The sequence below is a fragment of the Amia ocellicauda genome, chromosome 10 (genome assembly GCF_036373705.1).
Source record: "Amia ocellicauda isolate fAmiCal2 chromosome 10, fAmiCal2.hap1, whole genome shotgun sequence".
Lineage (NCBI taxonomy): Eukaryota > Metazoa > Chordata > Actinopteri > Amiiformes > Amiidae > Amia > Amia ocellicauda.
Window position 1 is genome coordinate 6,699,119 of NC_089859.1, and position 27,983 is coordinate 6,727,101.

General features: G+C 39.8%; 2 protein-coding genes across 3 annotated transcripts; both read left to right on the forward strand.

Moving 5' to 3' along the window:
* Positions 1-108: 108 nt before the first annotated feature.
* Positions 109-1,559, forward strand: cox7b (cytochrome c oxidase subunit 7B). The gene is made up of 3 exons (XM_066714790.1): positions 109-237; positions 793-917; positions 1,321-1,559. Exons 1-3 carry the CDS (start codon positions 201-203, stop codon positions 1,396-1,398), a joined length of 240 nt encoding a protein of 79 aa, XP_066570887.1. The 5' UTR covers positions 109-200; the 3' UTR covers positions 1,399-1,559.
* A 2,723-nt stretch (positions 1,560-4,282) lies between these two features.
* LOC136759769 (copper-transporting ATPase 1) lies at positions 4,283-27,371 on the forward strand. 2 transcript variants are annotated; one of them, XM_066714792.1, is made up of 23 exons: positions 4,283-4,713; positions 8,028-8,160; positions 10,278-10,755; positions 11,114-11,827; positions 12,039-12,239; positions 12,631-12,794; positions 12,884-13,045; positions 13,326-13,402; positions 13,761-13,983; positions 15,625-15,858; positions 16,216-16,307; positions 16,884-17,011; positions 19,177-19,331; positions 20,082-20,216; positions 20,689-20,883; positions 21,039-21,221; positions 21,820-22,027; positions 22,341-22,487; positions 22,570-22,712; positions 22,946-23,149; positions 23,360-23,477; positions 23,834-23,936; positions 24,154-27,371. In XM_066714792.1, the coding sequence occupies exons 2-23, from the start codon at positions 8,041-8,043 to the stop codon at positions 24,425-24,427; spliced, it is 4,458 nt and encodes a 1,485-aa protein (XP_066570889.1). In that variant the 5' UTR covers positions 4,283-4,713; positions 8,028-8,040; the 3' UTR covers positions 24,428-27,371. The 2 variants fall into 2 exon arrangements, with proteins under 2 accessions (XP_066570889.1, XP_066570888.1); XM_066714791.1 differs by having other exon boundaries at positions 8,031-8,160.
* Positions 27,372-27,983: the final 612 nt, after the last annotated feature.

Genomic DNA, 27,983 nt, shown 5'->3' on the forward strand with positions numbered 1-27,983 from the left:
TTGATACAATTAAATATAAATATAACTATATTGCATTCGTTTTATCATTACAGATGTAAAAAATACATGTATTATTTTTTAATATATATTTTTTTGCGATTTCTTCCGGTGTAAGCAGCCATCTTGATTTATTTTTTTCTTTCAAGGGTATTTGGTGCAGCGAGAGGGAGGTTGCGGTGAAGATACAACAAGATCCGAACATGTTCCGTTTTGCAAAGACTGCATTGAACCTTAGCGGTGAGAAATGTGTTTTAGTTCGTTTGTTTTAAAACTGTTAGGTTGAAACTATAACGTTACTCTTACTTTTTAAATGTAGGGCCGCTTCACCTTACGATTCATTATCCGCTGTGTAAACGTGACTGATATAAACCTGAAACGTTTTCGCGTTTAAAATGGGCAAAGTATTTGGGTCTGAAGGCAAACAACTCTTACAATACACGTGATTTATTTACAGATCTGTCTGTCTTTAATGGTTTCGCTTTCCAGTCCGCTCTTGGGCTGATGTACTACTTTTGTTTCCGCGTTTATGGATCTGTAAGGCTATGTAAAAGGATATGAATAAATACATTGAATGAATGCTCTGACGTGTGAAATTAGTATCATTATTACGTTTTGGTTTGACGTCTTCCTTTAAAAACGATAAAGCGCAGGTGTATTTTATTTAGTTAGGTGCCCTTCAACTGTCATTAGATGTATTTTACAGACATGTAATTATAACGTCTCTTATATAACATTGTAGTTTGACTCAAATATGAATATAAATGATGCCTATTTTCTTCCATCCCAATGTAGCCCGGGGTGTCCGCCAGGCTGCGGTCCGACAGACCCATCACAAAGCCGGGCCCGACTTCCATGACAAGTATGGCAACATCCTGATGGTGTCCGGGATGCTGTTCTGCGGCGCAGTCTGGTCCTTTGTAAGTCTCTGCAAAGCCTCGGACTGTCCTAAACCAGGAAACACCCTCACTGTTCATACATCTGAGGAAGGATGGGGAATGAGGGATTGGAAACCAGATACAACATCATGTGAATCACTTCTCAGTTGCAAATCTCAATTCTGAATGTTGTCTTCCTCTCAAACCACTTTAGTGACTAATACATTTACTTTGCAAGATATTTCAATTACTAATTAGTAAAGTTCTTACTTCGGTCTTTGCATGAAATTCTATATTTCTGAATATTGGAAAACCAATTAAAATATGTGCATGAAACATCCTAAAGCCTTTGTAAGTAAGTGTATGGAGGGGCAGTTTTAAGTTCTAGTTAGGTGACTACTTTGTGACATGGTACACATTATTGATTTGATTTTTATTGTTACAGGTAGCAACACAGACCGGCATTACATGGAATCTGTCGCCCGTTGGGAAGGTCACCCCCAAAGAATGGAGACAGGAGTGAAGAAACCAAGGCTTTTCACTTTAAAAGTTAACTAAAATAGTTTGAACTGTACTACTTGGTGGATGAACACATACTATCTTCTTGTGCTGTCAGATTGTGCCACTTCTTGTGGCAGAATGTCATAACTGATGTAATAAATTAAGTTTAAACCTTGACTAAAAGGCTGCTTTGTATTCTCACAGCTTGACGTGCAGGTTGTTTGCAGTTGTACACATTCATTCCGATGACTTACACGAGTGTGAAACCTCACGTCTCTTTAAACACTGTCAGCTGGTTCCACAGACTAATCTGCCTAAATAACACTGGGGTGTCCAATAATAGTGCTAAATCTGAGTGTGAAATTAGCCCTATAAGTAGCAAGAAATTGTGTTTATTCTTGACTTTTGAAAGCAACAAATAAACTAAATGGATACAGTGTATGCAACAGTCTCCAAAAGTGCATCTTCTGGAGGTCCCCAGCCTGTCATTATTTGCTTAGGTGTCTTCAGTTCAGGTGGTGGACAAAGATGTTGGTCTTGACTAATTAAGCCAATCATTGTTATCATCTACGTAACAGATTGATTGAAACGCACAAGGTCTACAAGTTCTGTCTGTATGTCCCGTCCATAGCAGTGAAGTAATTCACAACAAGCATAGTAGATTTCCCAAATATTGTTTCCTGGATCATTAGGTTTTCTTATTTAAATAATTACAAACCCCTTTTGTGTGTTGCAATTGAAGAAATATGTCCATTAGATATTTCATAACCAAAATGCATAGCAGCAGTTAAATAAAACATTTAAATAGAGCTTGTGATGTGTCAATAGTGGAAACTGCAGTGTACTACTGAGTGACGTAGGGTGTACATATGTGTGTGTTTATGTGTTTGTATATATATATATGTTATGTACTATTTATACAAAAAACTAAAACAATTTATTTTATAGTGTGGAAAGTATAAAATACTACAAAAATGTATCTAGAAAAGTTAATCAGACACCAGAGCATTCACTTCTGTAATATGAATTTAACCTAAAATGTGAATTACAAAAATAACCTTTGCATGTCCTGTTGCATGCATTAAGAACATGATTAAGCAAATCAATCTAAATCTATTATTTAGCAGTTTGAAAATAAGTTATATTTATTTATAAGTTATATATAAATATACAGCTCTGGAAAAGAATAAGAGACCATTTAACATTGATTTCTGAACTTGGAATGGTCTCAATTCTTTCCAGAGCTGTATATATATATATATATATATATATATCTATATATATATAGATATATATATAGATATACCACTAGATGGGAGCATTGATACAAGACGAGCTGTGATACATAATGCAGGACATGCTATACAAACATTAACTTCTATATACACTCACCTAATGGATTATTAGGAACACCTGTTCAATTTCTCATTAATGCAATTATCTAACCAACCAATCACATGGCAGTTGCTTCAATGCATTTAGGGGTGTGGTCCTGGTCAAGACAATCTCCTGAACTCCAAACTGAATGTCTGAATGGGAAAGAAAGGTGATTTAAGCAATTTTGAGCGTGGCATGGTTGTTGGTGCCAGACGGGCCGGTCTGAGTATTTCACAATCTGCTCAGTTACTGGGATTTTCACGCACAACCATTTCTAGGGTTTACAAAGAATGGTGTGAAAAGGGAAAAACATCCAGTATGCGGCAGTCCTGTGGGCGAAAATGCCTTGTTGATGCTAGAGGTCAGAGGAGAATGGGCCGACTGATTCAAGCTGATAGAAGAGCAACTTTGACTGAAATAACCACTCGTTACAACCGAGGTATGCAGCAAAGCATTTGTGAAGCCACAACACGTACAACCTTGAGGCGGATGGGCTACAACAGCAGAAGACCCCACCGGGTACCACTCATCTCCACTACAAATGGGAAAAAGAGGCTACAATTTGCACAAGCTCACCAAAATTGGATAGTTGAAGACTGGAAAAATGTTGCCTGGTCTGATGAGTCTCGATTTCTGTTGAGACATTCAGATGGTAGAGTCAGAATTTGGTGTAAACGGAATGAAAACATGGATCCATCATGCCTTGTTACCACTGTGCAGGCTGGTGGTGGTGGTGTAATGGTGTGGGGGATGTTTTCTTGGCACACTTTAGGCCCCTTAGTGCCAATTGGGCATCGTTTAAATGCCACGGCCTACCTGAGCATTGTTTCTGACCATGTCCATCCCTTTATGACCACCATGTACCCATCCTCTGATGGCTACTTCCAGCAGGATAATGCACCATGTCACAAAGGTCGAATCATTTCAAATTGGTTTCTTGAACATGACAATGAGTTCACTGTACTAAACTGGCCCCCACAGTCACCAGATCTCCACCCAATAGAGCATCTTTGGGATGTGGTGGAACGGGAGCTTCGTGCCCTGGATGTGCATCCCACAAATCTCCATCAACTGCAAGATGCTATCCTATCAATATGGGCCAACATTTCTAAAGAATGCTTTCAGCACCTTGTTGAATCAATGCCACGTAGAATTAAGGCAGTTCTGAAGGCGAAAGGGGGTCAAACACAGTATTAGTATGGTGTTCCTAATAATCCTTTAGGTGAGTGTATGTATGCGGGCTGTTTGTGTTGTATCAAACTGCATTTAGGTAACAAAATCGGTTTTATTTATTTTTATTTCCATAATCCATGCACTGCCCTCAGGGTTTCTGTTAAATGCTTTTATGCGCGCTCCAGGTGAACGAGTCCCAGATAGTTACAAAATGTGCAATTTAACTTTTTGTTTGTTTGTTATAAAACTTTAAATGAATTGAACACAGAGCACTGCTGCGAAGCGGAGCTGTCAATCCCGTGCAGGGACACGCCCCTCCGCGCCGTTTCCTGTCACATACCGGATATGACGTCGGAGCAGTGCAAGTCTTCAGTGCGTTTGGAAAAGCAGGCGCACGGCTCGGTTCGTAATAGAGGATGGCTTTACTGACACTTGCTCACAACTAAATTAGAGCCAAAGTAGCCTGGATGCAAAAGCCTCCCTCTAGTTCACATCAGCCAGGTCTGAAAGGGGGCTGTCAGGCAATGGGCAGCTCGGTGCTGCGGGATAAGCCCTGGAGGAGAGCGCCGCGCCGCCTGGCAGGCAGGAGACCGCGACACAGCAGCGCGTCTTCCGACACGGTCCTGCTCGCCACCTCCTCTCGCATGTTTCACTGATTACCGGCTGGAAAGCAACGACAGCGATTGCAAACTGTCAAAATGGGCTTCAGTTAACTATAGAAACATCACAACTTTTCGTAGACGGAACATTTGGAGGAAAGCAGAAGGGATTCAAAACTGACAGCTCGGTAAGTTGTGTGAGAAACAGCCGGCTGCTCTTGAGCGCTTGTTCTGTACTTTACTGACGGCCGGCTCGTAAACACGTTCCCGTCCTCTGTCTGTTATCTGCGCCAGTGGGTTAAACTTTATAACCTGATCTACTGTAGCTGTTGTATATGAATTGGTTGTAATCAATAGTCAGTGTTGTTGATGCTTTTCTAAGAGTTTAAATGGTAAAATGATAGTATATTGTATTCTCCCCTCCTGCTTCGTTGAATTTAGCCAATCGTCGCTCATTCTAACTAGCCGATAGATTTTAAACTATGCCAAAATGCATGTTTTAACAGATTATAATATAATATATGATTTTAGTAGTTGCCAATGTTGAAATGCATTATTTCACGTCTGCTCCCATGTGTTGTGCATGTCATAGAGCCTGCCTGACATGCAGGTACAATTATAGTATATTCACGGCTATAATTGATATTTTATTTTATGATTGTGCATTTGTATTCTGATTTCAATTCCAAAATGACAATGCTTAATCTAAAAACGTACACTTTAAGATTTAGACCTGCATTTAAACGCCCCAGCAGGGAATGGGGTTGAGTTTAAGATAAAGCGTTGGCCGCACAATAGACACTATGGTGACATGCATTGAAAACAAACGCTTTGCTTTGCTAATAACCAGTTCAGAGTCCATCTTTACTAGACTATGCCTTTAATCGTTGTGTAATATTAGTAGGATGTATCTAACAGCTCCATCCATATTTGTGTCATGCCAAATCGGTATTTTCCTACCCTGTGTTTGTCTTCCCCCCTCTGCACTGTATACACAATCAAACCAATCACTTCTATGAATATGTGGGAGCTGCCAAGCACACCTTTAATGTCAATTCTCTACCTGCTGATTTGGACATTTTAATCTTGCTACTGATAGGAATTTCACATTATAGTTTCCACCCACATGTTACAGAACACTATGTAGTCATCTGCTGCTCTGACGTTTGATTTTGTACAACATTGAAGTTCAGTATCCCAAGATGAGGAAATCCAGTAGCCAAAACTTCTCGGTTGGCTTGAGTCCTAGATAAATACTCTAAATTGTCAACAGTGTTGTCCTGTTACATAGATTTTCCTCATGGAATTGTACTGTAGGTCTCACAGGCAGATTTGTGTTGGCACATTGTCTGTTATACTGAAAGTTGAGACTTGGTTCAATTTAGATGTATACCCAAGATAATGATCTGTGTTCAGTCACAAATAGGAGAGGTTGTCATAGATGTCTCCTGCATATTGTCAAAATAAGCATCTCAACTAGGTTCAACCTCACTTTGTCAGTTTGAGTTTAGTTTTTCTAATTTGCGTAGAACATGTTTTGTTGGAAGAATAAGCAGTTCGTCATTAGAAATTATTTTATTAAAGCAGAACTGAACACGAATGCAATACTTCAAGAATAACAACTTTAGACCAAGAATTCACTGCATTTTATTCTTTTATTCTACTCAATCCTGTTTCAGATGTTTTATTTTTTTTGCTGGACATTGTTGATTTAGGGGGCTTTTATAGATATGTAAAGTACTGCACACTATTTTAGTTTTTTTGAAGGAAGGAAGATCACTTTCATTTGAATGAATCGCCTGCTCTCATGTTTACGATGCTTGGTTATTTAATTGTGACTTCTTTACAAATCTTGCTGGTAATCTTATTTATTCACATCTTTCGACCTCTTGTTCTTCTAAATCTCGATTTACTTTTTTTATGGGCTGTCTATAACCAAGTAGTAACCAATGTTCATAATGTGCTCTTTTCACATTTCCTCATATCATTGGCATGAAATGTCTAATAACATTTTGAAATAACTTTTAAAGAACTTTGCACGCAGATCTTACTGCAGCACTAGTAGGCTGTGAGCTCTGAGCTGTGAGTGTTTTTGAGTTGGTAGGGTTTCATACATTTTGAATACATTAACCCTTGACTAGTTTATGCAAGATTGTAATTGAATGCACTTCAACTTTAATATACCCACAGATGAGCTCACCAAGTTATGGTTTAGGCCTACTTGTAGCTACTGACAATTTCCTAAAATTATCTCTGTAGTGGACAATTTTCATATCCACATTTGGACAAACATATTGCACACATTCAGTCCTGTGTTTATGTGTCAAAGGCTTTATGAAATCCAATTAATCTGCACAGTGCTCCTTTGTTTTCTGGGAAACATAAACGCAGCCACACAGCTTCCTCTAACCAATGTGTTTTTAATTTATTAAAATAAATTGAATTACGTACACTGCAGGGTGTACAGTGGACATCAAGATTAAGATGAGCAGATTAGCCTATTACAACTGAATGACAGCTGTATGTCCTTGTCCTCTGCCTGGCCTTTGCCTGATTGTTAATTAAGCCATAGTGAAAATGTTTTGGAAATAATTCAGAAAATCATTCGATATGTCAAAGTTATAGCCTACATCCTGAAAGAACTGCAATCGCCTTGTCCGCTAACTGCTAGTCATGTTCGTCTTCCCCACCAATCAGTGTGCTGCGGCCGTACGCTACTGTAGTTTACAACATTATTGTCAATCTAAGATTTGAATGGGAAATAACATTTTTCTTTGTGGTCTAAATAAAATTTGATTGCCTCAAGTATTTCTGGACTTTATTTGAGCTTTCCGAATACCATTGTCACATTTTATCAGCTTGTTTTCTTTGAAGTGAATACACCATAGCTTGAATATTGATAAGAATTATCCTGGCAGTCTAAACATAAACCAGTTTTCTAATAGCCTAACTCATAAAAGAGGGCAAATTGACATTAGGAACCATTCAGACTGTCCGGGATAACAGTGCTAGGGCTGAAATGTAGATAACATTATGAAATCCAAGACCCTGTTTGAGTGAATTTCACTACGACACTTTTGAGAGTGTAAGGAAGATTATTCTCGCTCTGAAAACCTTTACAGTGTGTGTAGTTGATAGCATAATGCAGTTAAATCAGGTATGCCTAGTTATGTTTAAATTAGTTGTTTTGATTGTTTAATTTCATCTTGATATATATTGAATAGGTTTTTTTTTTTTAATAGAAACGGAATACAGGTGAAAGGAATTATGAGGTCTAAAGAATTCTTGTAACTCCATAAATGTTTTTATTTTTTCTCACTGTCCAGTGGTTAATATTAGGTAGTGCTGGAGATTTAGCTTTGTCTTTTTCAGTCATTAATATTGCATTATTATTATAGGGGGGAAGTAATCTAATGAGTATAAAAACCGTACGTGTTTGAGACAGACTTCCTTGTTTCTTTCCTTATGTAGTGTTAAGCATGTTATTTTCGTCTCTCATAAGCAGCACAGTGAAGATGGCTCTAAAGGGTGCTGTGAGCTCCATCACAGTCCGTGTGGAGGGGATGACCTGCAACTCCTGTGTGCAGAGCATCGAGCAGCGGATTGGCGCCCTACCAGGGGTCTATAGCATTATGGTAAGTGTTTTATATCCTTGGCATTAGTGAGGTTGAAATGTCAAAGGCTTTCAGACTAAAGAACAATTATAAAAATGATGAAAACATCTACAACTCTTCCCCCTTGACTTCTCTGTGTGTTCTTTGCTTCCTTGTTGTGGTTTGTCGATTGGTTTGCCCTATATGTGAAATAAATGTGATGATAAACTCTCATGCTGTGATAACCACTGTTCTGAGTCTCATCACAAATCCCTGTCAATGTTGATGTCAAGTTTTGAAGTGCACTGTATGACTGGGTCAGGTTTTGAAGCACACACCTAGCATTGAGGAAAAACCATGTCAGATGAATATCTATGTCCTGGATCTGTGCTGTCAATGATAGGGGCACTATGCTGTGCAGTTTTACATTTGCGTGTGTTGGCACTCTAAATACTGTTGTGACAAACATTGGTTTTTCAGTTAACATTAAGTATAGTTCTTGACATATGAAGATTGCTAGTGATGGGCTTTGACATTGCTCCTGGTTGTCCTTTGTATAACATTAGCTTTAATGGACACATAAATATTGTCTGACAGAGTCCCTCTATTAAGGCTCCTAACCTAATTTGCCACAGTTTTTTTCCCTTGTGGTATACACAAAACCATGTCAGAGAAACTGGCTGCAGAGCTCCCAGGCAGTTTTAGAATAAACCCCTAACTTTCTGACCTATATTTTCTGCCTAGAGGAAGAGTTAAATGAGGAGGTAATGCAATAGTCTATGTTTGTCAGAAGACTGCCCTTTGCAGAATTGAAACCAAAGAGGTGAATGCTTCTTAATGGTCTAAAATTTGATCGTATTTCATGGAGAAACCTCAGGGACCAGGGTCCTTTTTCTCATTCAGCTTTACAGCAAAGGCTATCTGGAAAAATAACTTTTTTTGGTTTGAAAATAAATTACTATATTTGGGGGATTGTGTGTGTGCATTGTTTGAAGATGTTAAATCAAAAGATTGTGACATAATGGAATTTGACTTGTTAGAGTAACATTGTTTTTCATGCTGTTGTAAACATTCTGTTAATCAGTGTTTTCTAAAGTGCTGTACTTTCTGTATTCTTTTAATATATCTATAACAAAATAATGATTTAGTTATATTGAATTCACATACCCTGCCTGTTAAACTGATGCTGATTTAATTTATATTCTGCATGTGCAAGGCAAATTATATTGTTGTAATGTTTTGTAATAACACCCTCAAAAAGAGGAAACAAAAGTTTAATCATACACACTTTCTGCAATTATCCGATATGAACTATGTCAAAACCAACCTTTTTTTTTGCAATGTTGCATAGTTTGTGGTCTAGTTCAGAGGCAGGTTTGTAACTCATTAACGCATTGTCTTGTATTTCAACAGTTCAGTTTGCTTGTTTCACACTTTGGCATAATTATCAGTGCAGTGATCAGGTGACTGAATGTGCTGCTGAATCACAAGACCTATTCATGCCTCAGAGAAGGGGATTTCAATCTCGGTCAAAACATACTGCCAACTCCTGACATTCTTGAGATTTCAACACTTAATACAGTAAAAATATATCAAGGCATTAATGACTGATCACTAACCTACAGAAAAGAGCCATTGCTTCACAGGATGTAAAATATGCTGAGAAGATAATTATATGAAGCTTTGTACTTGCTTTGCTTTCTAATTCACCTGTTTCTAATAATCACCTGTTCATTCCGTAATGATCTACAATACTTAAAAAAAATAATAACTTTAGATTCAGTGTGGCTTTGAAAGGATTTATGGGATTTCAAAGGATATAATTTTTGACATTAATCTTTGGAGTTCAAATGACTAACACATTGTAAAGCAATTTTTTTGTATCTATTACATGTTCAGTCAAATTGTATACTTTAATTTTCAGTTCTGTCATAGAATTATATCTGAAGATAATTTGAGTGCTTTGTTTTGCACATAAATTTGAAATTTTCACAGGGAAGACCAAAAAATAACTTCTGTTTTTTTTTTTTTTTTTTTTTTTTTTTATGCAAATCTATGTCGGTGTATTGCATGTGTAGCATAAAATAAACAAATGGGAAAACAAAAGCCATTTAAAATGCTGTGTTTAAAGTACATCTTGCCCTGCTCTTGATTTACAGGTCTCTCTTGAGCTGAAGGAGGCCAACCTTGTGTTTCACTCCAGTTTGCAGAGCCCAGAGTCCCTGAGAGAGGCCATAGATGACATGGGGTTTGAAGCCAGTCTCCCGGAGTTGGCCACAGCATTTCCAGTTACAACGGAAACTGAGTTTTTCTCAATTCCCCATGTGCCTGCCGAATCCCAAGAGCAGGCCCAGAGCACACTATCCCAGTTAAAGGGCATTGTAGAGGCTCGGGCGGCTCCTGAGCAGAATGGTTTCTCCGTGACATTCATACCCTCCATTATAAGCGCCAGTCAAATAGCCGAGGCAGTGCAGAGCCTGGCTTTGGAAAGGAAGCCTGCCTCCCTGGAAAATCCCGTGAGAAACCAGGCCAGCGCGGTCATGGTGAAGATAAGGATCGAGGGAATGGTCTGTCTGTCGTGCACCACCACTATTGAAGGGAAGATAGGGAAACTCAATGGGATCCAGAAGATTAAAGGTAATTCATATATAACCTAGAACCTACAACTGCCTTCCCTTATTGGTGTTTGCAGTGGAATCACAGTAAAGTTAAATCATTTTGTTTATGTGTTTAAATACAGATAAGCTTGATCATAAATCAGCTTTGGAAACATTAGCCTGATAATTATACTGTACTTCTGCAATAAGAAAGTTTACAAATGAGAGGAGGCCATTCGACACATCGTGCTCGTATTTAGATTAAAGTTTAGCTTAAAAAATTATAAAAAGGGCATGCTACGAGCAATCATAAAAGAATATTTGATGTTTTACTAGGGTTTCTTACAATGGGGCCAGTGGCAATATTACTACTTCTTTTTTTTTCTTTTTATATAAAGTTTCCTTGGATTCCCAGGAAGCAGTTGTACTGTATCAGCCCCACCTCATCTCGGCGGATGACATTGTGAACCAAATAGCCTGGGCCGGCTTCAAAGCCTTTGTCAAAAGCAAACCCCGTTCCCTCAAACTGTCCACCAGTGAGGTGGAACGCCTCATTAACACTCTAGCCCCAAACCACACTCCTGCAGCCGGGACGAGCTCACAAGAAGATGAGGAGGAGACGGTGACGGCGGTGTTACATGTGACAGGGATGCACTGCAACTCCTGTGTCGTCAACATCCAGGGCAATGTAGCCAAGCTGAGGGGGGTGCAGGCCGTCGAGGTCTCCCTGCAGGAGGAGAGCGCTTCTATTCACTATAACCCCAAACTCACTACTGTGAATCAACTCAAGAGTGCCATAGAGGCTCTCCCCCCTGGAAACTTTAAGGTGCGGATTGGGACTAACAGTCCTTCTGCGTGCGTGTCCGTGCTAACCCCGGTGACCCATGCCGACCAGCCGCTTGTATCAGTGACCATTATCGGGATCGAGGGCATGACCTGTGGCTCTTGCGTGCAGTCCATTGAAGGGGTGCTGTCTCAGAGAGAGGGAGTGAAGTCGGCCGTGGTATCCTTAGCCAAACACAGTGGGACATTTGAGTATGACCCATTGCTGACCAGCCCAGAGGAGTTACAGAGAGCCGTAGAGGACATGGGATTTGATGCCTTTCTCCCAGGTAAGGATTTGATTAGAACATCAAGTAAAGAAGTTTATTATTCACTGAAAGCTTTAAAACCATTCCAAAATCTCCCCAAATGTACACTTCCTTACTCCTCTACTGTTGTGATTCTTTTGTCTTTGTGCTAGCCATTGTGGCTATGGTGTTAATTTACCCTGCACCTTTACTGCTGTGAAAATGCATACCTTATTCTCCCTGTGAATTGTAGAAACCAATTCACTGGTGGAGCTCTTGGATCCCATCAGAGAAGCTCCTCCAGGGCCAATCAGGGAAGGAGACAAGGACTTGGTGCCAACACAGGATGCGAAAGTGGGGATACCAAGCCCCATGAAATGCTTCATTCAGATCAGTGGCATGACCTGTGCTTCCTGCGTGGCCAACATTGAGAGGAATCTCAAAAATGAGGATGGTAAGATCAAGCACCATCGTTCCTCAGCTCCAGACAAATCCGTGACAAAAGGCAGGTCATAGTTATCAGTGTTCGCCAAGGATGGTACACTGCCCTAGAAGAAAATACAGAAAAAGAGTAGTCAACACACATTTGTTTGTTGTATTGTGGAGCGGCAGCACAAGATTGATTGTAGCCAATCTCGTTCAAAACGGAGTATGACATCACAAGATATATCTTGGGAAAGGCCAAGGTGCAGGATATAATATTGATAATTGATAATTATCGGACAGATTGAGTTAATAACAAGTGTTAAGTTTCACATTTGTAGTGTTTAAAACATTACTATTACAACAAAATGTGTAATCAAAATCTGAATGGGTTTCTGATTGTCCTGATTATATGTATTCAGGAATCTGTTCAGTGCTGGTAGCCTTGATGGCAGGCAAAGCAGAAGTGCGGTATGACCCAGCAGTCACCGATCCCTCCAGCATCGCAGAGCTGATCAAAGAGCTGGGCTTCAAGGCATCCGTTATCGAGAACTATGACGGGTCGGACGGCAGCCTCGAGCTTATTGTAAGAGTTTTGCTCTGTTTTTAAGGATGAAACTGTAGTAAACTAATGTACTGCTTTCCATATTGTATTAATTTAAATTATTTTACCAGGTTAGAGGAATGACCTGTGCTTCCTGCGTCCACAAAATTGAGTCGACTTTAATGAAAACTAAGGGAATAGATTACGCGTCCGTTTCACTTGCCACCAACAAAGCCCACATCAAATATGACCCGGAAGTGACCGGACCACGTGATGTCATCAAATTGATTGAGGTGAGGGCTGCTTTTGTCATCTTTGTATTTGTCATATATTTCTCACAGACCTGTTTATAAGTAAATGCCTGTTTGGGATAAAAACTTAAGTTCAGTATTGTCATGTAAAACTGTTATTTTAATTTATCAAATGTAAATTTAATGCTTTTTTTTAATGATTTCAGTCCACTTGGATGGTAATGTCTACATTTATATTTTTGACTCAAGCATACAATACAAAATGAACAAGGTTTGCTCAATAGTTGTTTTTTAAAGTGAGTTTTCTGTTTTCAATGCTTAGAACATGGGATTTGAGGCTTCTTTAGTGAAGAAGGACCAATCAGCAAGTCACCTAGACCACAGTCGAGAAATAAGACAGTAAGTCAACCGATTCAAAACACTAACTTGTATTCTTTATTTTTGAACATGACTTCTTTTAATTTGGTGATGGTCACAGTAGAGGAATATTTGGCAGCTTTAAATGTACAGCATTCAGCCAGCAAGAACACCTAGCGCCATAATTACACCTGCAAGTGTGAGATTGGATGTGAAAACTGCAAATTGATGGCATTGCAAGAGTGGGTGGCAGGATCCAGAGGGAGAACTTAACAACATATTCACTTCAATTCCTTATTATTGATTTCGTGATTGGATAGATTATGAATTCAACTGGATGGCCTGTGTCTCTTTGGCTCCTCCTTTTGATCTCTGACCCTGATCTTTGTTTATCCTCTAGATGGAGGAAGTCCTTCTTTATCAGTCTAATATTTTGTGTTCCCGTCATGGGAATGATGATCTACATGATAGTAGTTGACCATCAGATCCAAAGTGACAATCACCACAATGCCAGCACGACAGAAATGGAGCATGTTCACTCCTCCATGTTACTGGAGAAGCAGGTTCTACCCGGTCTCTCCCTCATGAATTTAATATCCTTCCTTTTCTGTATACCCGTACAGGTAAGCAAATCAGTATACTGGAACTGATAGTTTAAAGAGCTTAAAGGTCTCTACTCCTTGTATGTTACCCTGAGGTTTTGTTTTTTGATGCTTTAATTTTTTTTTACTGGACGTGTTTTTAGTGCTCCTTTTATGAGTATTATTGTATTTTTTATTTTTGATGCAAATACTCACAGGACAGTTTATCACTGTGGGAATTCCATTTTTTTTTTTAATGATGTACAGGACTCGCTTAATTCATCAACGCCTGTAAACAGCAGTTACATTCTAGAGTAATACATCTTAGGCTCAGAGTTGCTCTTTTTATGTCTGTGTTTGGTTAAAAAATAACATGACAAACACATTTGGTTTTATGATTGTGATGATCTTCCCATCCATAGTAACATGTGAATTCTCGCCGTGGCCGGCACCCCCCAGTTTCGAATAAAAAAATATATATATTATGTCTTTCATTAATATTTATTATGCAATCCATCACTAAGTTTAAACAGTGAATTATGTTTTTCTGTCAGGGTCCAATCTCGAGTCAATAGTCGCCCTGGATAAGTGCGTCTGCTAAGGTATAAATAATAATAATATTTGTATTGATTATTATCAGTATTGCTTACCTTTTGTGAAGCATTCAGTGTAAATCCACATCAGCTGCACATTTATGCATTCTGATCAGGATCTGCACTGCTCTCTAACCATTGATAGTTTATGCATCGTACCACCATGATCCCGATGAACTTGCCAAATACCGCATGAAATGATCCAAATTCCAATCATATGAATAAATACAACATGTATAGCCAAAATATTGAACACACACATTTGTAAACCATAATGAAAACTTTATCATATTGAACATGACTCTGATCATATTGATGTGTAGATCCAAACTAGCCTGCAAAACTTTGCTACAAGTTATAGTCATCCAAATTCAAGGCAAGTTGCAGACGAGCTAAAATGAGTCAACATTTATTTACATAATAAAAATGAAAACAACAGTAACTACATATGATAGGGATTTTAGTTTTCATAACTGGTATTCTTTAAGCAATCTTTAATTTCATGGTAGTTCGTCACTTATGATTATTGTACTTTTTTTCTTAGCATTAGTCACAGATTTAGACTCTCTTTTTCTTTCTGACAATACAATAACTTAATGCAGTCAGGGCAGGACTTGTCTATGAAGATGGCGGCAGCCCGAAATTAGGTCTCGTTACGGGTTCGCTCTATAGTGCAAATGTCCTGGAAAGTGTATTTCAACTTCACGTTCTAGTATTGCATAAAAAGTCTCACCTTCTCATAGCATTTTTTTATTTGTAAACTGCACCTGCCTGCAGGTCTGTTTGTGGTATTGGATAAGTAAAGTCTCTCAACTCTCCCAGGGGATACGTGTTTTGGAAATCCCGTGCTTAAGCCGTTATTCATTTCTAAAGAAATCTGCACTTTTTAACATTTCAGGTAAAATGCATTTCTGAAACGATGGCCGTTGGAGGTCGCAGAGAGATGACAACCCCTCATTTTGCCTCATGTGTTATCATTATAGAAGCAAGTGCAAACCTCTTGGGGAGGCCTTCTCCCAGCGGTCGATTGATAAGGGCTGATGGTATTGGTGATGTATATGTAGTAACATTTTGTTCCGTTTATTTACAGTTTATCGGAGGCAAGTACTTCTACATTCAGGCATATAAAGCACTGAAGCACAAGACCGCCAACATGGATGTGCTCATTGTCCTAGCAACCTCCATCGCCTTCTCATACTCCCTTGTCATCCTCCTGGTTGCCATGGCTGAGAAGGCCAAAGTGAACCCCATCACCTTTTTTGACACTCCGCCAATGCTTTTTGTCTTTATTTCATTGGGAAGATGGTTGGAACAAATAGCAAAGGTATCCTTTTTTGGCTGTTTGGTGAAAAACCCAAGATCTATATAATTGCTCTTCGATCGAATATTAAATTAGCATTATCTGTATACTTACTTTCATTTGATCAACCATTTTCTCCTTCTCCAAAACAACAAAATATCAGCATTCCAGTTCAACTTTTTTTTTTAAAATCAGGTCTCAAAAATAGTTGTTCAAATTACAGTGAAAAAACAGGTCAGGGTGTAAGTTTGCTCATTGTGTAGTGTGAACAATCTGTGGGAAAATTAGAGAGAAAAAACAGAACATTGAAAAACTGTGAAGAATAGGAGGAAATCGTATACTGTGGATTATGTACTTACTCTTTTGTCTGCTTTGTTTCAGAGTAAAACCTCAGAAGCCTTATCAAAGCTGATGTCCTTGCAGGCTACAGAAGCCACTGTTGTCACACTTGGCAGTGACATGTCTGTAATCAGGTATAGTGTGTCTGAACATTGTCAGAACATTTCTGAACATTGTCCCCCAGTTAAGCCACCAGTAAATCTGTATGTATTAATTACTAAAGATAACTACAAATAAAATAAATATCATGATGAGCATAAAATACTTTTTATGAGATACAGGGCCTGATAGTTGGTAAAGAACTTACTAAGGGGTAAGATTGGTAAGTATTTGTATTTTTAGTGTTACTGTAACTTATTGTCTCATGCTAAACATTCTCAAAAAGCCCACATATTGTATTTTAATTGGAAGAACTGGGAAATGTAGTAACCTGAATTCCAACCATTCCAATAATTTACCATCTTCAAATTATCAGGCTCATAGTACACAGTATTTTTACAGCCGTTTTCCAGAATCTGTAAATCTTGAACTCCAATCATATTTTATTCCCAGTCTGGTCATTAAAACAGACATTCTTTTAATCTATTTTCTGCACTTTCTGTACATCTGTCTCTGCTTGGTTACAAGTCTCCCTTGTGTCAGGATCTAAGTTAAACACAAATGCTCAAGAGATGATGGTTATGTGTGCCTTGTCTGTCGCTTGTCCCCAGTGAGGAGCAGATTGATGTTGAACTGGTGCAGCGTGGAGACATTGTGAAGGTGGTCCCAGGCGGTAAATTCCCTGTGGATGGACGAGTGATTGAAGGACATTCCATGACAGATGAGTCTCTTATTACAGGTAGTGTATGGCATGTGAATCTCTGAGCAACTATATTATTATGGCTGGTTGTAGTGTCTGCTTGCAAATGTATGTCATAAAAGATTGATATGCATACCTCATTCTTTTTTTAATGAGAAGCAAATTCAAACTTTCATAGTGTAGCGATTGAGAGGCCTGGACCTTTTATTGATGTGCACTGGGGAGTGGGAGAATGGGGTTCAAATCTCGCTGTGGCCATACCCCCCCCCAGTATGTTACACTGGTGTCAGCAGTGGGATGCCAAACCTGCATCAGTCCATCTTGAGGAAATGTGTGAGCAGCGCAAGGACCTGCTCTAACTAGGGGTGGAGGGTAGTGTAGTGATTCTGAAGCCTCACTAAAGGGCCTAAATTAACCCCATGTACACTTTAATTTAATGCTTCCAAATGTCAAAATACAACGACAATACGCTTTTTTGTTATTGTTATGTTTTGTGTATGTCTGCACATTTCGCAGTATATAACGTAAATTTAATTGAAGCAGGCATGTAAGTTATACAGGCAAGGGATGGGGGAATCTGTGATTGTCATCATAGCTAAAGTATTTGACTTCAGTAAGTGGTGGCGATTTCTGGTTATTTAGGTGTTCCTGTTTTTCAAAGGAGGTTCCTGGGGAGTGTAGTGTAGGACCCTATGAAATCTGCATTGCGGAGAACACGGACAGAATTGCAGGATTCAGGGGGAAAGCGGAATTAGGCACTCAGACACACTACAACAATGTCAGTTTATACAAACCCTGTATAGCACAGTGTTTGTATAACAAGAGACTTGTTGAGAAACGCACATAATGGTGTTAGCAGCTGCCATAAACAACCTGTAAAAACTGTTAAAAAGTGCTGCCTCTTGTGCTTCTTCACACTTGCTACCCTTATCTCTTGAGTGAAAACAACCAATAAAAGTTTGTTTAATGGCTTCTAATACGTCAACATATTGGTTGACTGTTTCCTGGGTATTTGCAGAAGTCCGTGCGGTTGTGCGGAGTATGTCCAGTCAGTGCGATGTCAGGGGAAAGTAATTCCAAGCAGCGGGCTTAGCGACGACGGGACATTTTAAATCCTTGAGGTTCTGTTAGGAAATTAACTTCATCTGCCCATACATTAAACATAACGTTTAATGCCAAATTTGCATGTGTAATGCATGGATCGAGCTAATTACAGTTGTTAAATGATCAGAAACCAATTTGAAAAGGAATATCATGAATTGCTGTCAGAGGGAAAACACAAAAAGGCTCACAATTATGTTCCATAATGGGGACTTCTCCCAGAGGTGGAGCAAATAAGATTTGTGGACGGAAACCATTCTGAGCAAATGGGACTTTACTGACTAACGCAGAATGTAGGGTCTATTTACTGCATTTTTCTCTGAGAAATATTATTCAAAATAGTTAGTATTTTATTTACATTTGTGCGTGATGTGGGGTATTTTAAGTCTGTGCACAAGGGAAGCTCCCACCGTACCACCTCAGTTCTACAGCAGAGACTTCAATCATCATTATTTCGAGATACAATTTATACTTGAACAGCAACACTCGGAGTACGGGCAGTAAATGTCCACCCCCCCAAGCGAGAATTCATCGTCATGAGACCAAGACGAACTATTCTGTTTACAGTTTGCTTTGTCCCAGTCAGCACTGCTAGTCAGTGTTAGCTAGGAGTCTCAGCCTTGTGATAAGAGGACATCTTGGACAAAGAACAACTTGTAGTTCAAAAACATGTCAATTCAGCCAAGTTTCACACGGGATATTGCATTATTGTATTTCTCCATTCACCCTCTTCAGTTTGTGATTTAAATATTAATTAAAAATATTAAATCGGTTTTGAAATGTTATAGGTCAGCCGGTGTTGAAAATAAACACTACTAAAAGACTACATTTTCCCATCTATAATATGTCTAGTTTGTTTCTATTATACTGTGTCAGTTTGTACCCCTTTTTTGGTCGTGTTTCATCCATTTCTAGCTTCATTACTGTTGATTTTATCAAACACTTGTGCTTATTAAGAGTTTAAAAAAAAAAAAAAAGAAACATTTTTAAAACTGAAAAATCTGGAAAAAATCTGATAATTCTGAATAAAACTGATTTTAATTGGGCTGATGTGTTGGCTTTAATTAAGTGCTGATGTGTTGTTACCTTGTTTCCCCGTCCAGGGGAAGCAATGCCAGTGACCAAAAAGCCAGGCAGCTCTGTGATCGCCGGGTCCATCAACCAGAATGGCTCCCTGCTCATCACGGCCACACACGTCGGAGCCGACACCACCCTGTCCCAGATCGTCAAGCTGGTGGAAGAGGCTCAGACCTCCAAGGTTTATTTGCCTTCACTTTCATTTACTCTGGCAGCCCCTCCTGTTACCTCCTTTCCACATGTTGCCCCCCTGTCAAACAGGAAACAATTACAAATTCTTTCCTCCTAAATACCCGGAGATCAGCGTTTCAGGAACTCTTCATGAATGCAGACAGACCTATATTTCATCGTTGGGAAAATGTCTAGCACAAATTACTGTTTACAGACCTACACCCTAAAGTAAATTAGCTTGGCACTGATATGTATCTTTCACAACCCGCCACACCTTTTACTTTATCAGCTGCTCTGGATTGGGACCACACAGAACTGTGGAATCATGTTTATTTTACTATAATGTATGAATACACACATCGTAGAGTGTCAATGCATAGAAATGCAGAATGGGAATTAGAGGGACCATTAATAAGGCCATTTGAGACTTAAAATTGTATTTGTACTTGTCAGCTTGGCCCAATAAAGTATGAAGTAAATATGTTCCTTATATTTGTGTTCTTCAGCTTAGCCTGAGGCCACGTTAGTTTGTTTCATTTTTTCGACTTATGTACTTTATCAATATTTGTAGAAATAGTTGACGGTTTTAGCACTGTATTCGGTTTTACCACCTTCATTTCTGCTGTAGTATTAAAAGGATTTAGAAACAAGTGGTTCTTTGTAAACTGTTGCACCATTCGGAGTCACATGAATGAATAACCCCAGGATAACGCACGTACAACGCACCTCCTGATCAGTGGATCTGTCTCTTCTTACACAGGCTCCTATTCAGCAATTCGCAGACAAGATCAGTGGATATTTCGTTCCATTTATTGTTGGAGTCTCGGTCCTCACCCTGATTGCCTGGATTGTGATTGGATTTCTAAACTTTGAGCTGGTAGAGAAATACTTTCCAGTAAGTGGCGTTTCTATCCCTCTTCTATTAGAGAAACATTTATTCTCTCTCATTTCCATTCCAGCCTGGACAGTTTCCATCTGCACAGAACTGTTCTTTGTGTACCTTGACTATAAAACTACATTATTCAAGTAATTTTGAACCCGTTAGCATTGTTAGTGTTTTGATCAATCAAAAAGGATCTTGGATTTTCTCCACCCAAAGGTGCCTTCACTGAAATTATAATATGATAATAAGGTTTTTACAGCTGTCACTAGGGGACAATAAAATGCAATTTATCGTTTAAGTCTCAATTGCTGTTTTTAATAGTATTAACTTAAATGTACTGGCAGTGCGGTGTGTAGCACAATTTACGTGATGCTGATGTTTCCTGCCATGTCAAAACTACCAGTTTAAGAATCATATTGCCTGTCCAATGATAGGATTGACTGAAGGACGGCTCCGGTGACCCTGAACCTGCTTGTTTCCACAGGGCTACAACAAAAGCATCTCTCGCTCTGAGGTTGTGATCAGATTTGCTTTCCAGGCCTCGATCACCGTGTTGTGCATCGCCTGCCCGTGCTCCCTTGGCCTGGCTACGCCCACTGCCGTGATGGTGGGCACGGGGGTCGGGGCACAGAACGGCATCCTCATCAAGGGTGGGGAGCCTCTGGAGATGGCACACAAGGTAATGTGCAGGGACTCTCAGATGCTTTAAGACCATGTCGACACACAGGGACACGTCATGAACAGTGTAGTTTTGAAGGGTGTTTGATTTTCAACTCATTGAAGCTGTCTGTCCATCGATATGACTCTCTGAACCGCCCTCTGCCTTCTCTGTAGATTAAAACGGTGGTGTTCGATAAAACCGGCACCATTACTTACGGCACGCCGAAGGTGATGCAGGTGAAGATCCTGGTGGAGGGGAACCGTATGCCTCTTTCCAGACTGCTGGCCATCGTGGGGACGGCGGAGAATAACAGCGAGCATCCCCTGGGGGCTGCGGTCACCAAGTACTGCAAACAGGTGAGCTGGTCGTAAGCATGGGGGTCCAGCATAACGTGCTATTGGACACAGTGGACACATCTTCTGAAGGGTTTCTAAATTAGAGTTGAAAATATTGACTATTTGGGAGTTGAGATTACTTACACAGGGTACAATGTTAAACACAAAATTAAGGTTTCACAATAATTGTATACATGAACTGCATATTTATTTGGGCTGGTCAGATATATCGGAGCGACGATATCGACGTGAACATGGCTAATAAAATAGTAATGGAAGAAATAGCACAGTAGTGTACAACCAGATGTCATTCAGATTTTAAGCCAATCCAAACCAGAATGAAGGCCTTGTTTAAAGATTGCCTTTAATTACTTTTAATCGCCTTAAATTATAGTGTTGAAAATTGTGTATATAAGAATAAGTGTACAAACTTTTTTGATTAGACGCCTAAGAACATTTCTAAAACACAGCTTTTTCATTATAATGCTCCCTTCTGTCAAGCTTTTGCCCTTGGTATGAATTTTAATATTTCCAAAATGTCCTAACAGTTTATTATTGTTACCAAGTCTACTGTCATTGTCTTGCTTTAATTGGTATCTTTCTGCCTCGGTCTGTGAAGGAGCTGGGCACCGAGTCTTTGGGCACCTGCACTGATTTCCAGACGGTGCCCGGTTGTGGAATCCGATGCCAGGTCAGCAACACGGAGATGCTCCTGAACCGAAGGACGAGCAACAGTGAGGAGAAGAATCGCAACGCTGCTCTGGTGCAGATCGACGGCAAGCCCAGTATTGAACTGCAGCCTTTAAATATGGACTCTGAGCCCTTGTGTAAGGAGAGAGGCATTTTACAGCATTGGACTCCTCAAACCTCTAATACTTTTTTAGTGTTATTATATATTTTTTTTTACCAGGGTCAGACACAAAGAACTGATTTAAACTTCACAGTTAAATGTTTCTAGGACTTCACAGATGCTTTGCGTGTCTTGTAGCTTATCTGTAGCACAACTTGTCAGTTATTTGGATTTTATATCCTGTGTTATGGTAATGGAAAGTTGACCATAAAAAAGAAAATTTCGACAACTCGAAGCCCAAGGCAGGCGAGTGAGAGCAGGCCTTGATCTGCGCGTCTCTTTCGCTGCAGCCCTGGTGCAGACCGCCTCCTGCGCTGTCCTGATTGGGAACCGGGAGTGGATGAGGAGGAACGGCCTGCAGATCAGGGGAGATGTTGATGACGCCATGGTTGAGCACGAGCGCAAAGGCCGCACTGCCGTCCTTGTGGCAGTCGACGGTAGGCCTGAGCTCTCTTCTAAAAACAAACTAAAATGACAGCTTGATTACCCTCTGGAAACAACGTGCGTTTCTCCACGCAGGCCTGCTGTGTGCCATGATCGCCATCGCCGACACCGTGAAGCCTGAAGCACACCTGGCGGTCCGTACGCTGATGGATATGGGCCTGGAAGTGGTCTTGATGACAGGGGACAACAGTAAAACTGCCAGGGCCATAGCGGCTCAGGTAAGACCCCAGTGCCAGGCCGTGACGTATGGAGCCTCGTTTCGTATTTAGCACGAGTTAACAATATGGTAGACGTAATGAAGCGTAACTCGATACTTGAACTCTTCAGGCCCTGACATAGAAAGCACACCTATATAAATAAAACTCACTTTGGGGGCACTGAAGCATCTGAACATGACTGTGGTATAGTGAATTCGCAGTCGTGTGTGTGACGGGGTCTGGGCTCATTTCAGGTGGGCATCATGAAGGTGTTTGCGGAAGTGCTGCCCTCTCACAAGGTGGCGAAGGTGGAGCAGCTGCAGCAGACGGGCAGGCGGGTGGCCATGGTGGGAGACGGGGTGAACGACTCCCCTGCCCTGGCCATGGCAGACGTGGGCATCGCCATAGGCACTGGCACAGATGTGGCCATTGAAGCCGCTGATATTGTACTGATCAGGGTAAGATGAATTGTGACACTGCGGTTCCCTATTGAAGTTTCTCCTCTGTCCCGGCTCTGTCTGTATTAAATTGTTAGATATGAAATTGTACTGTAAGTTTGTTTAATCAACACTATCTTACATTTTCCATTTCATGTCTGTGCAGTACTTCAGCATTTCAATTTTTTCACATTTGTCCTCAGCCCTGACCTCTCATTTGTACATTCACAGAATGATCTTCTGGACGTGGTTGGCAGCATCGATTTATCTAAAAAGACTGTGAAGCGGATTCGAATCAATTTTATTTTTGCCTTAATTTATAATATCGTTGGAATTCCAATTGCTGCCGGTATGTACTACTGTAATTTGTGAATATCCATTCATATTTAATGCAAATATATACATATTTATTTCAATTTGACCCATGAAATCCTTGTTGTAATTGTTACAACTATAAAGGTAATATTTTATTTATCAGGGTGTATCTCAAAAGGGAGGTCTCTTGTCTCTGTAAAATGTTCACCAGAATTTTCCTAATATGAAGTTTTAATTTATTTTTTTATTCTTTATCTTCTTTGATGGGTTTCAGAGAGTGCATAAGTAATATCACCTACCATTACAATTCCTTTAAATTGTGATTCTGTACCCTGTCTTACTGGCCTGTGCACTTGAGAGCTCCTGTAATGCCATGTGGCATCTCCTCAGGTGTGTTCATGCCCATCGGCCTGGTGCTGCAGCCCTGGATGGGCTCTGGGGCGATGGCGGCCTCCTCGGTGTCCGTGGTGCTGTCCTCGCTCTTGCTCAAGTGGTGAGTGTTGCAGCAAGTGGGGGTTGAGGTTGTCTAATGTAATTGCTATGTAAAGGGATAAAGGCTTTTTGACATTCGTTAAGGTTGCGATGTTGGAAGAACTTGAAAACCTTTGTTCTGATTTTTTCTGTGCCAAGTATTTGTATATTTACATTTTAGTTATTTTAGGAATTTCTCTCCTGGGCTAAAAATAAAGGCTCTTCATCTTCCCTCTCAGTTACACTAAACCCACTGCTGAGAAGCTGGAAGCGCGTCTCCAGGGCCAGGCCCGCCAGAACAGCCTCTCTGACATCAGCATCCACATCGGCATTGACGAGAACCGCCGCGAATCCCCCAAGCTCAGCCTCCTGGACCGCATCGTCAACTACAGCCGGGCCTCCATAAACTCCCTGAGGTCCGACAAGCGCTCCCTCAACAGCATGGCACTGAGTGAGCCCGACAAGCACTCGCTGCTGGTGGCGGGTGGCCGCTGCGACGAGGAAATGCTATGACACCCCAGAGGCGCGACGCGGTACTGACTGCCCCTGTAATTCTGCACACCTTGGTGCGAGGCGTGGGGAACCGGGCCAGTCCGCTCCAAGGCTTTCACTCCAGATGAAGAAGAGGATTCATTTATTTTCCCCTCCTTTCTGCCAGTACACTCAAAATGAAGCGCATGTATCAGGTGTTTGTTATGTGTGAAAGTTAGCATCCTCATTTCTAACTTTCATTGCTCAGCATAACCTGCTGTGGGTTTCAGAGCTTTGCTATATACAGAAGAGTTGTTTTCAGCTTAATTCCACCCACTCTTAGCAGTGAATTGAGATATCTGGGTAACCCATTATTTATGATTTTGCGCTATAATAGTTAATGTGATTAACCGATTCCATTTTTAATTGAGGAAGGAAACAAATGTGAAAAATTACTTTAAGCTCACTTAAGATCTTTCTGCATTGTAATGTAGTATAAAACCAAAGGCAGGAAATATTTAATACGTAAGCTCTATATAGAATCCCTCAGGACTCCAAAAATTACATATTTACAAACTGCTGTAAATAGCAATGTGTACCAAACACGCATTTATTTTGTATTAATCTTAATTATAATGACAAATTCTAGATGTATATAATAGCATACATACATTATTTGCTAGAGTTTGGTAGACATTATTAATTACCGCCTGATTTTGTTTTTGTTTATTTTACTCCCTTATAATTGGTTATATATTTCATTTAATTGAAATAAGTTTGTTTTTATGACAATATATGTACATCTATAATGTGTGCGAGTGTGTGTTATAGTACATTAATACACTTAAGATGCATAATCTTCAAAATTTAGTTTGGTTGTATCGGTGGATCCTCTTGCACAGGGCCACCATGTAGTTCAGTTCTTTCATACTTACTGTAAGTACTATTCAGGTCAGAACTGGACTGTGTTTACAGTGCTTGTATTTTTAATTCATACTTCCCACAGTGCCTGGCTGTTGCTAGTGGTTATTTGCCTTGCTTTGCACAAGCAAAAATTGTTCTTCTATTTTTTTTATAGTTACTATGTAGTCATTCCAAAGTTGCTGACATCCATTGAAACTGATTTCTTTCTTTTCCTTCGTTAGAAATACTGGAACAAATTCTAACGCATCATATCAATGCCTAGTTTGTGTGAAACGGAATTTAAATTAGAATGATATTCCTTATTTCTGGAAGGTCATTGTTGATGAAACTAATGCTTGCATATGATAATCAATTTAATGTCACAGAGGGTTGCATTTAAAAAATATATATTTATTTGTAGTGAAAGTAAAGCAAAATGTTTTCTTGCTGTTTATCATTAGTAAATCCTGACTTTTTTTAAAGCATGTGTGGTTTTCTTTTAATCAAAATATAATGCAAGGATATTTTTTTTAATGATTATTATATTACCAGAGTTTGTCATTTGATCAGTATTATCACACAGCGTTGTTGGGGTGTAGTGTATCCAGAAACCTGTAGGGTACAGGAGTGAAATGTAGTGGTAGAATGTTCTGTACCAACAATTTGATGAGAAATCTTTAACGGAAGCAGGTTTGAATCAAGAAAGAGTTCATATGAATATGTCAATCAAAATACAAAACCACTGTGGCTTTGTGCAGGATGCATTTTTCTTTAGTGGGCTACTTTGTTGTTTAATTGAAGTTTAGACTCTAACTGTATATGCCATGAAATGCACCTTGACCTTTTAGGCTAGTGTCAGAAGAGGCTACATTTTCTAATCAGGCTGTGTAATACTGATTAAAAAAGCTTGTTTGTTTATTTGGCCATGCTAAAAGGCCCACTTAATTACACACCACCAGAGTTAGTTCTTCTTTCTTCAGTATGAGTGATATGTTTGCAGTGGTAGATATTGTTGCACTTCTCATTGGAATATTCTGCAATGGGCCAATGCAGATTGTGTGTGAATGAATGCAGTTTTGCAAATTGAGAAGAAAAAATATAATTATATTAGATCGTAGAATGCCAGGAATACGCACGGAGGTGCAGGAGTGTGGAGACTAGGCCTACACATCATCACATCCTGCTGTTACAAGACTGTATCACTGTGACCAACACACCAGTGGCACTTGTGTCTCTGCTCTGTTCTCAAAGTTCGCACCTCTAGTGGTAGTGTGATGGCTTGGTGCTGTACCCTTCCTTCATTTGACACGTGCTAGTGTCTTTAGAGAATGTGTTAGTGGATAGATCTACCTCAGGTCTACCTTTTGTACATTTTATCTCTTTGGTTTTTATAATACTTTATAGCATGTCATTCCCATCCACATTTTACCTCACTGCTGCAAACCTTGTCTTAGCCTCAGAGAACCCTCACACTGTCCCTGTCACAGCTTATGAATTCGGTCCCAACCTATAGTTCGAGGAAAAGCCTTCTCTAATTAAGCCACTGTCACCGAAGGTATTGACAGGGATTGCTTTCTTTTTTGTTGTAAGCCGCTTCACAGTCTGCAGTCTGCTAACAAAAGCGTCTTTGCCGAGTTGAATCGGCATACACTGGCGTTAATTGGGACTTCGTAAGGGTCACATGATACAGTTTTATGAAAAACCTGGAAAGATGTATCCTTTTTTGTCCGCATTTGTCTGCTCCTTTATTTTCCAAATACACTAAGTCTTCAACCTAAACAAATGCATTTTATGTAGTTATTCCATGTTTTTTTTTTAATATATAGCTAGTCATATGTATTGCTATATTATCTTGCAACTGCCACAATGATTGTGGCTGAAAGGAGAGTCTATACATGTTTGCACAGGTAGTTAGAGAGAAGCCGTCTGTGTACAATTCTGTAAAGGGTTGCTGAAGTTCTGTTTTCTGATGGTGTTTATCTTTGATACAAGCGTTACAAACGGGATGTATGATGTTTGTAATTGTTTTATATGTAAAGTTGTATGTACAATCGTGTAAATAAACCACATTTCTGCTACTTAACTCCATGCAGTGTAGAATCTGGTCAGTAACCGTGTTTCCTCTCCAGATGATGGTCACAGTCGCCAGCACTAAAGACTGGAACAACGGTTTTCAAAAGCCACTCTGCATACTTTTAAAGTTAGCTTCACAGTTGTAGATGAATTGAATTACATGTTTTATAGTATCTGTTTCGTTAAAATGCCACTTAAAAAAATATCATAATGGCTTCTATTATAAGTAGAACCATCTCAAACTCAAATACACGCTTCTTGTACAAAGCTGGTGTGAATCTACAGTATTTGTAGTTATGGTCTGTAGATGCAAGGTCAATTAAATGTGAAAATTAAAATCGCAAAGCTTGAAGTTGGGGTCCTCTTCCTGTAGAGGGTGCTGTTGCCCCCGCTCTCATGAGGGACGTGCCCGCCCGCCCGTGTGCGGTGTCGCCAGCCGGCCGCAGCCCCTGTCTGCATTGCGCTCTGCTCCACTGTGACGGGATGCCATTGCGCTGATTCCTGCGATCGCATATTATCCCAGCTAGCTGCACACATTCATAAATGCGCCTTTCTCCTGGAATGGTTTAATTTTCTGCAGTAGCTTCTGTGAAAGTGTGCTTCTTGCAGTCATTCAACTAAT

Excerpts from the sequence above, each read along its gene's own strand:
- cox7b (XM_066714790.1), top strand. The coding sequence starts at position 201 with ATGTTCCGTTTTGCAAAGACTGCATTGAACCTTAGCG. Across the intron at positions 238-792 it reads GACTGCATTGAACCTTAGCG|CCCGGGGTGTCCGCCAGGCT; the intron begins GTGAGAAATGTG and ends ATCCCAATGTAG. Across the intron at positions 918-1,320 it reads GCGGCGCAGTCTGGTCCTTT|GTAGCAACACAGACCGGCAT; the intron begins GTAAGTCTCTGC and ends TTATTGTTACAG.
- LOC136759769 (XM_066714792.1), top strand. The coding sequence starts at position 8,041 with ATGGCTCTAAAGGGTGCTGTGAGCTCCATCACAGTCCGTGTGGAGGGG. Across the intron at positions 17,012-19,176 it reads AGATGAGTCTCTTATTACAG|GGGAAGCAATGCCAGTGACC; the intron begins GTAGTGTATGGC and ends TTCCCCGTCCAG. Across the intron at positions 20,884-21,038 it reads CTCTGGAGATGGCACACAAG|ATTAAAACGGTGGTGTTCGA; the intron begins GTAATGTGCAGG and ends CCTTCTCTGTAG.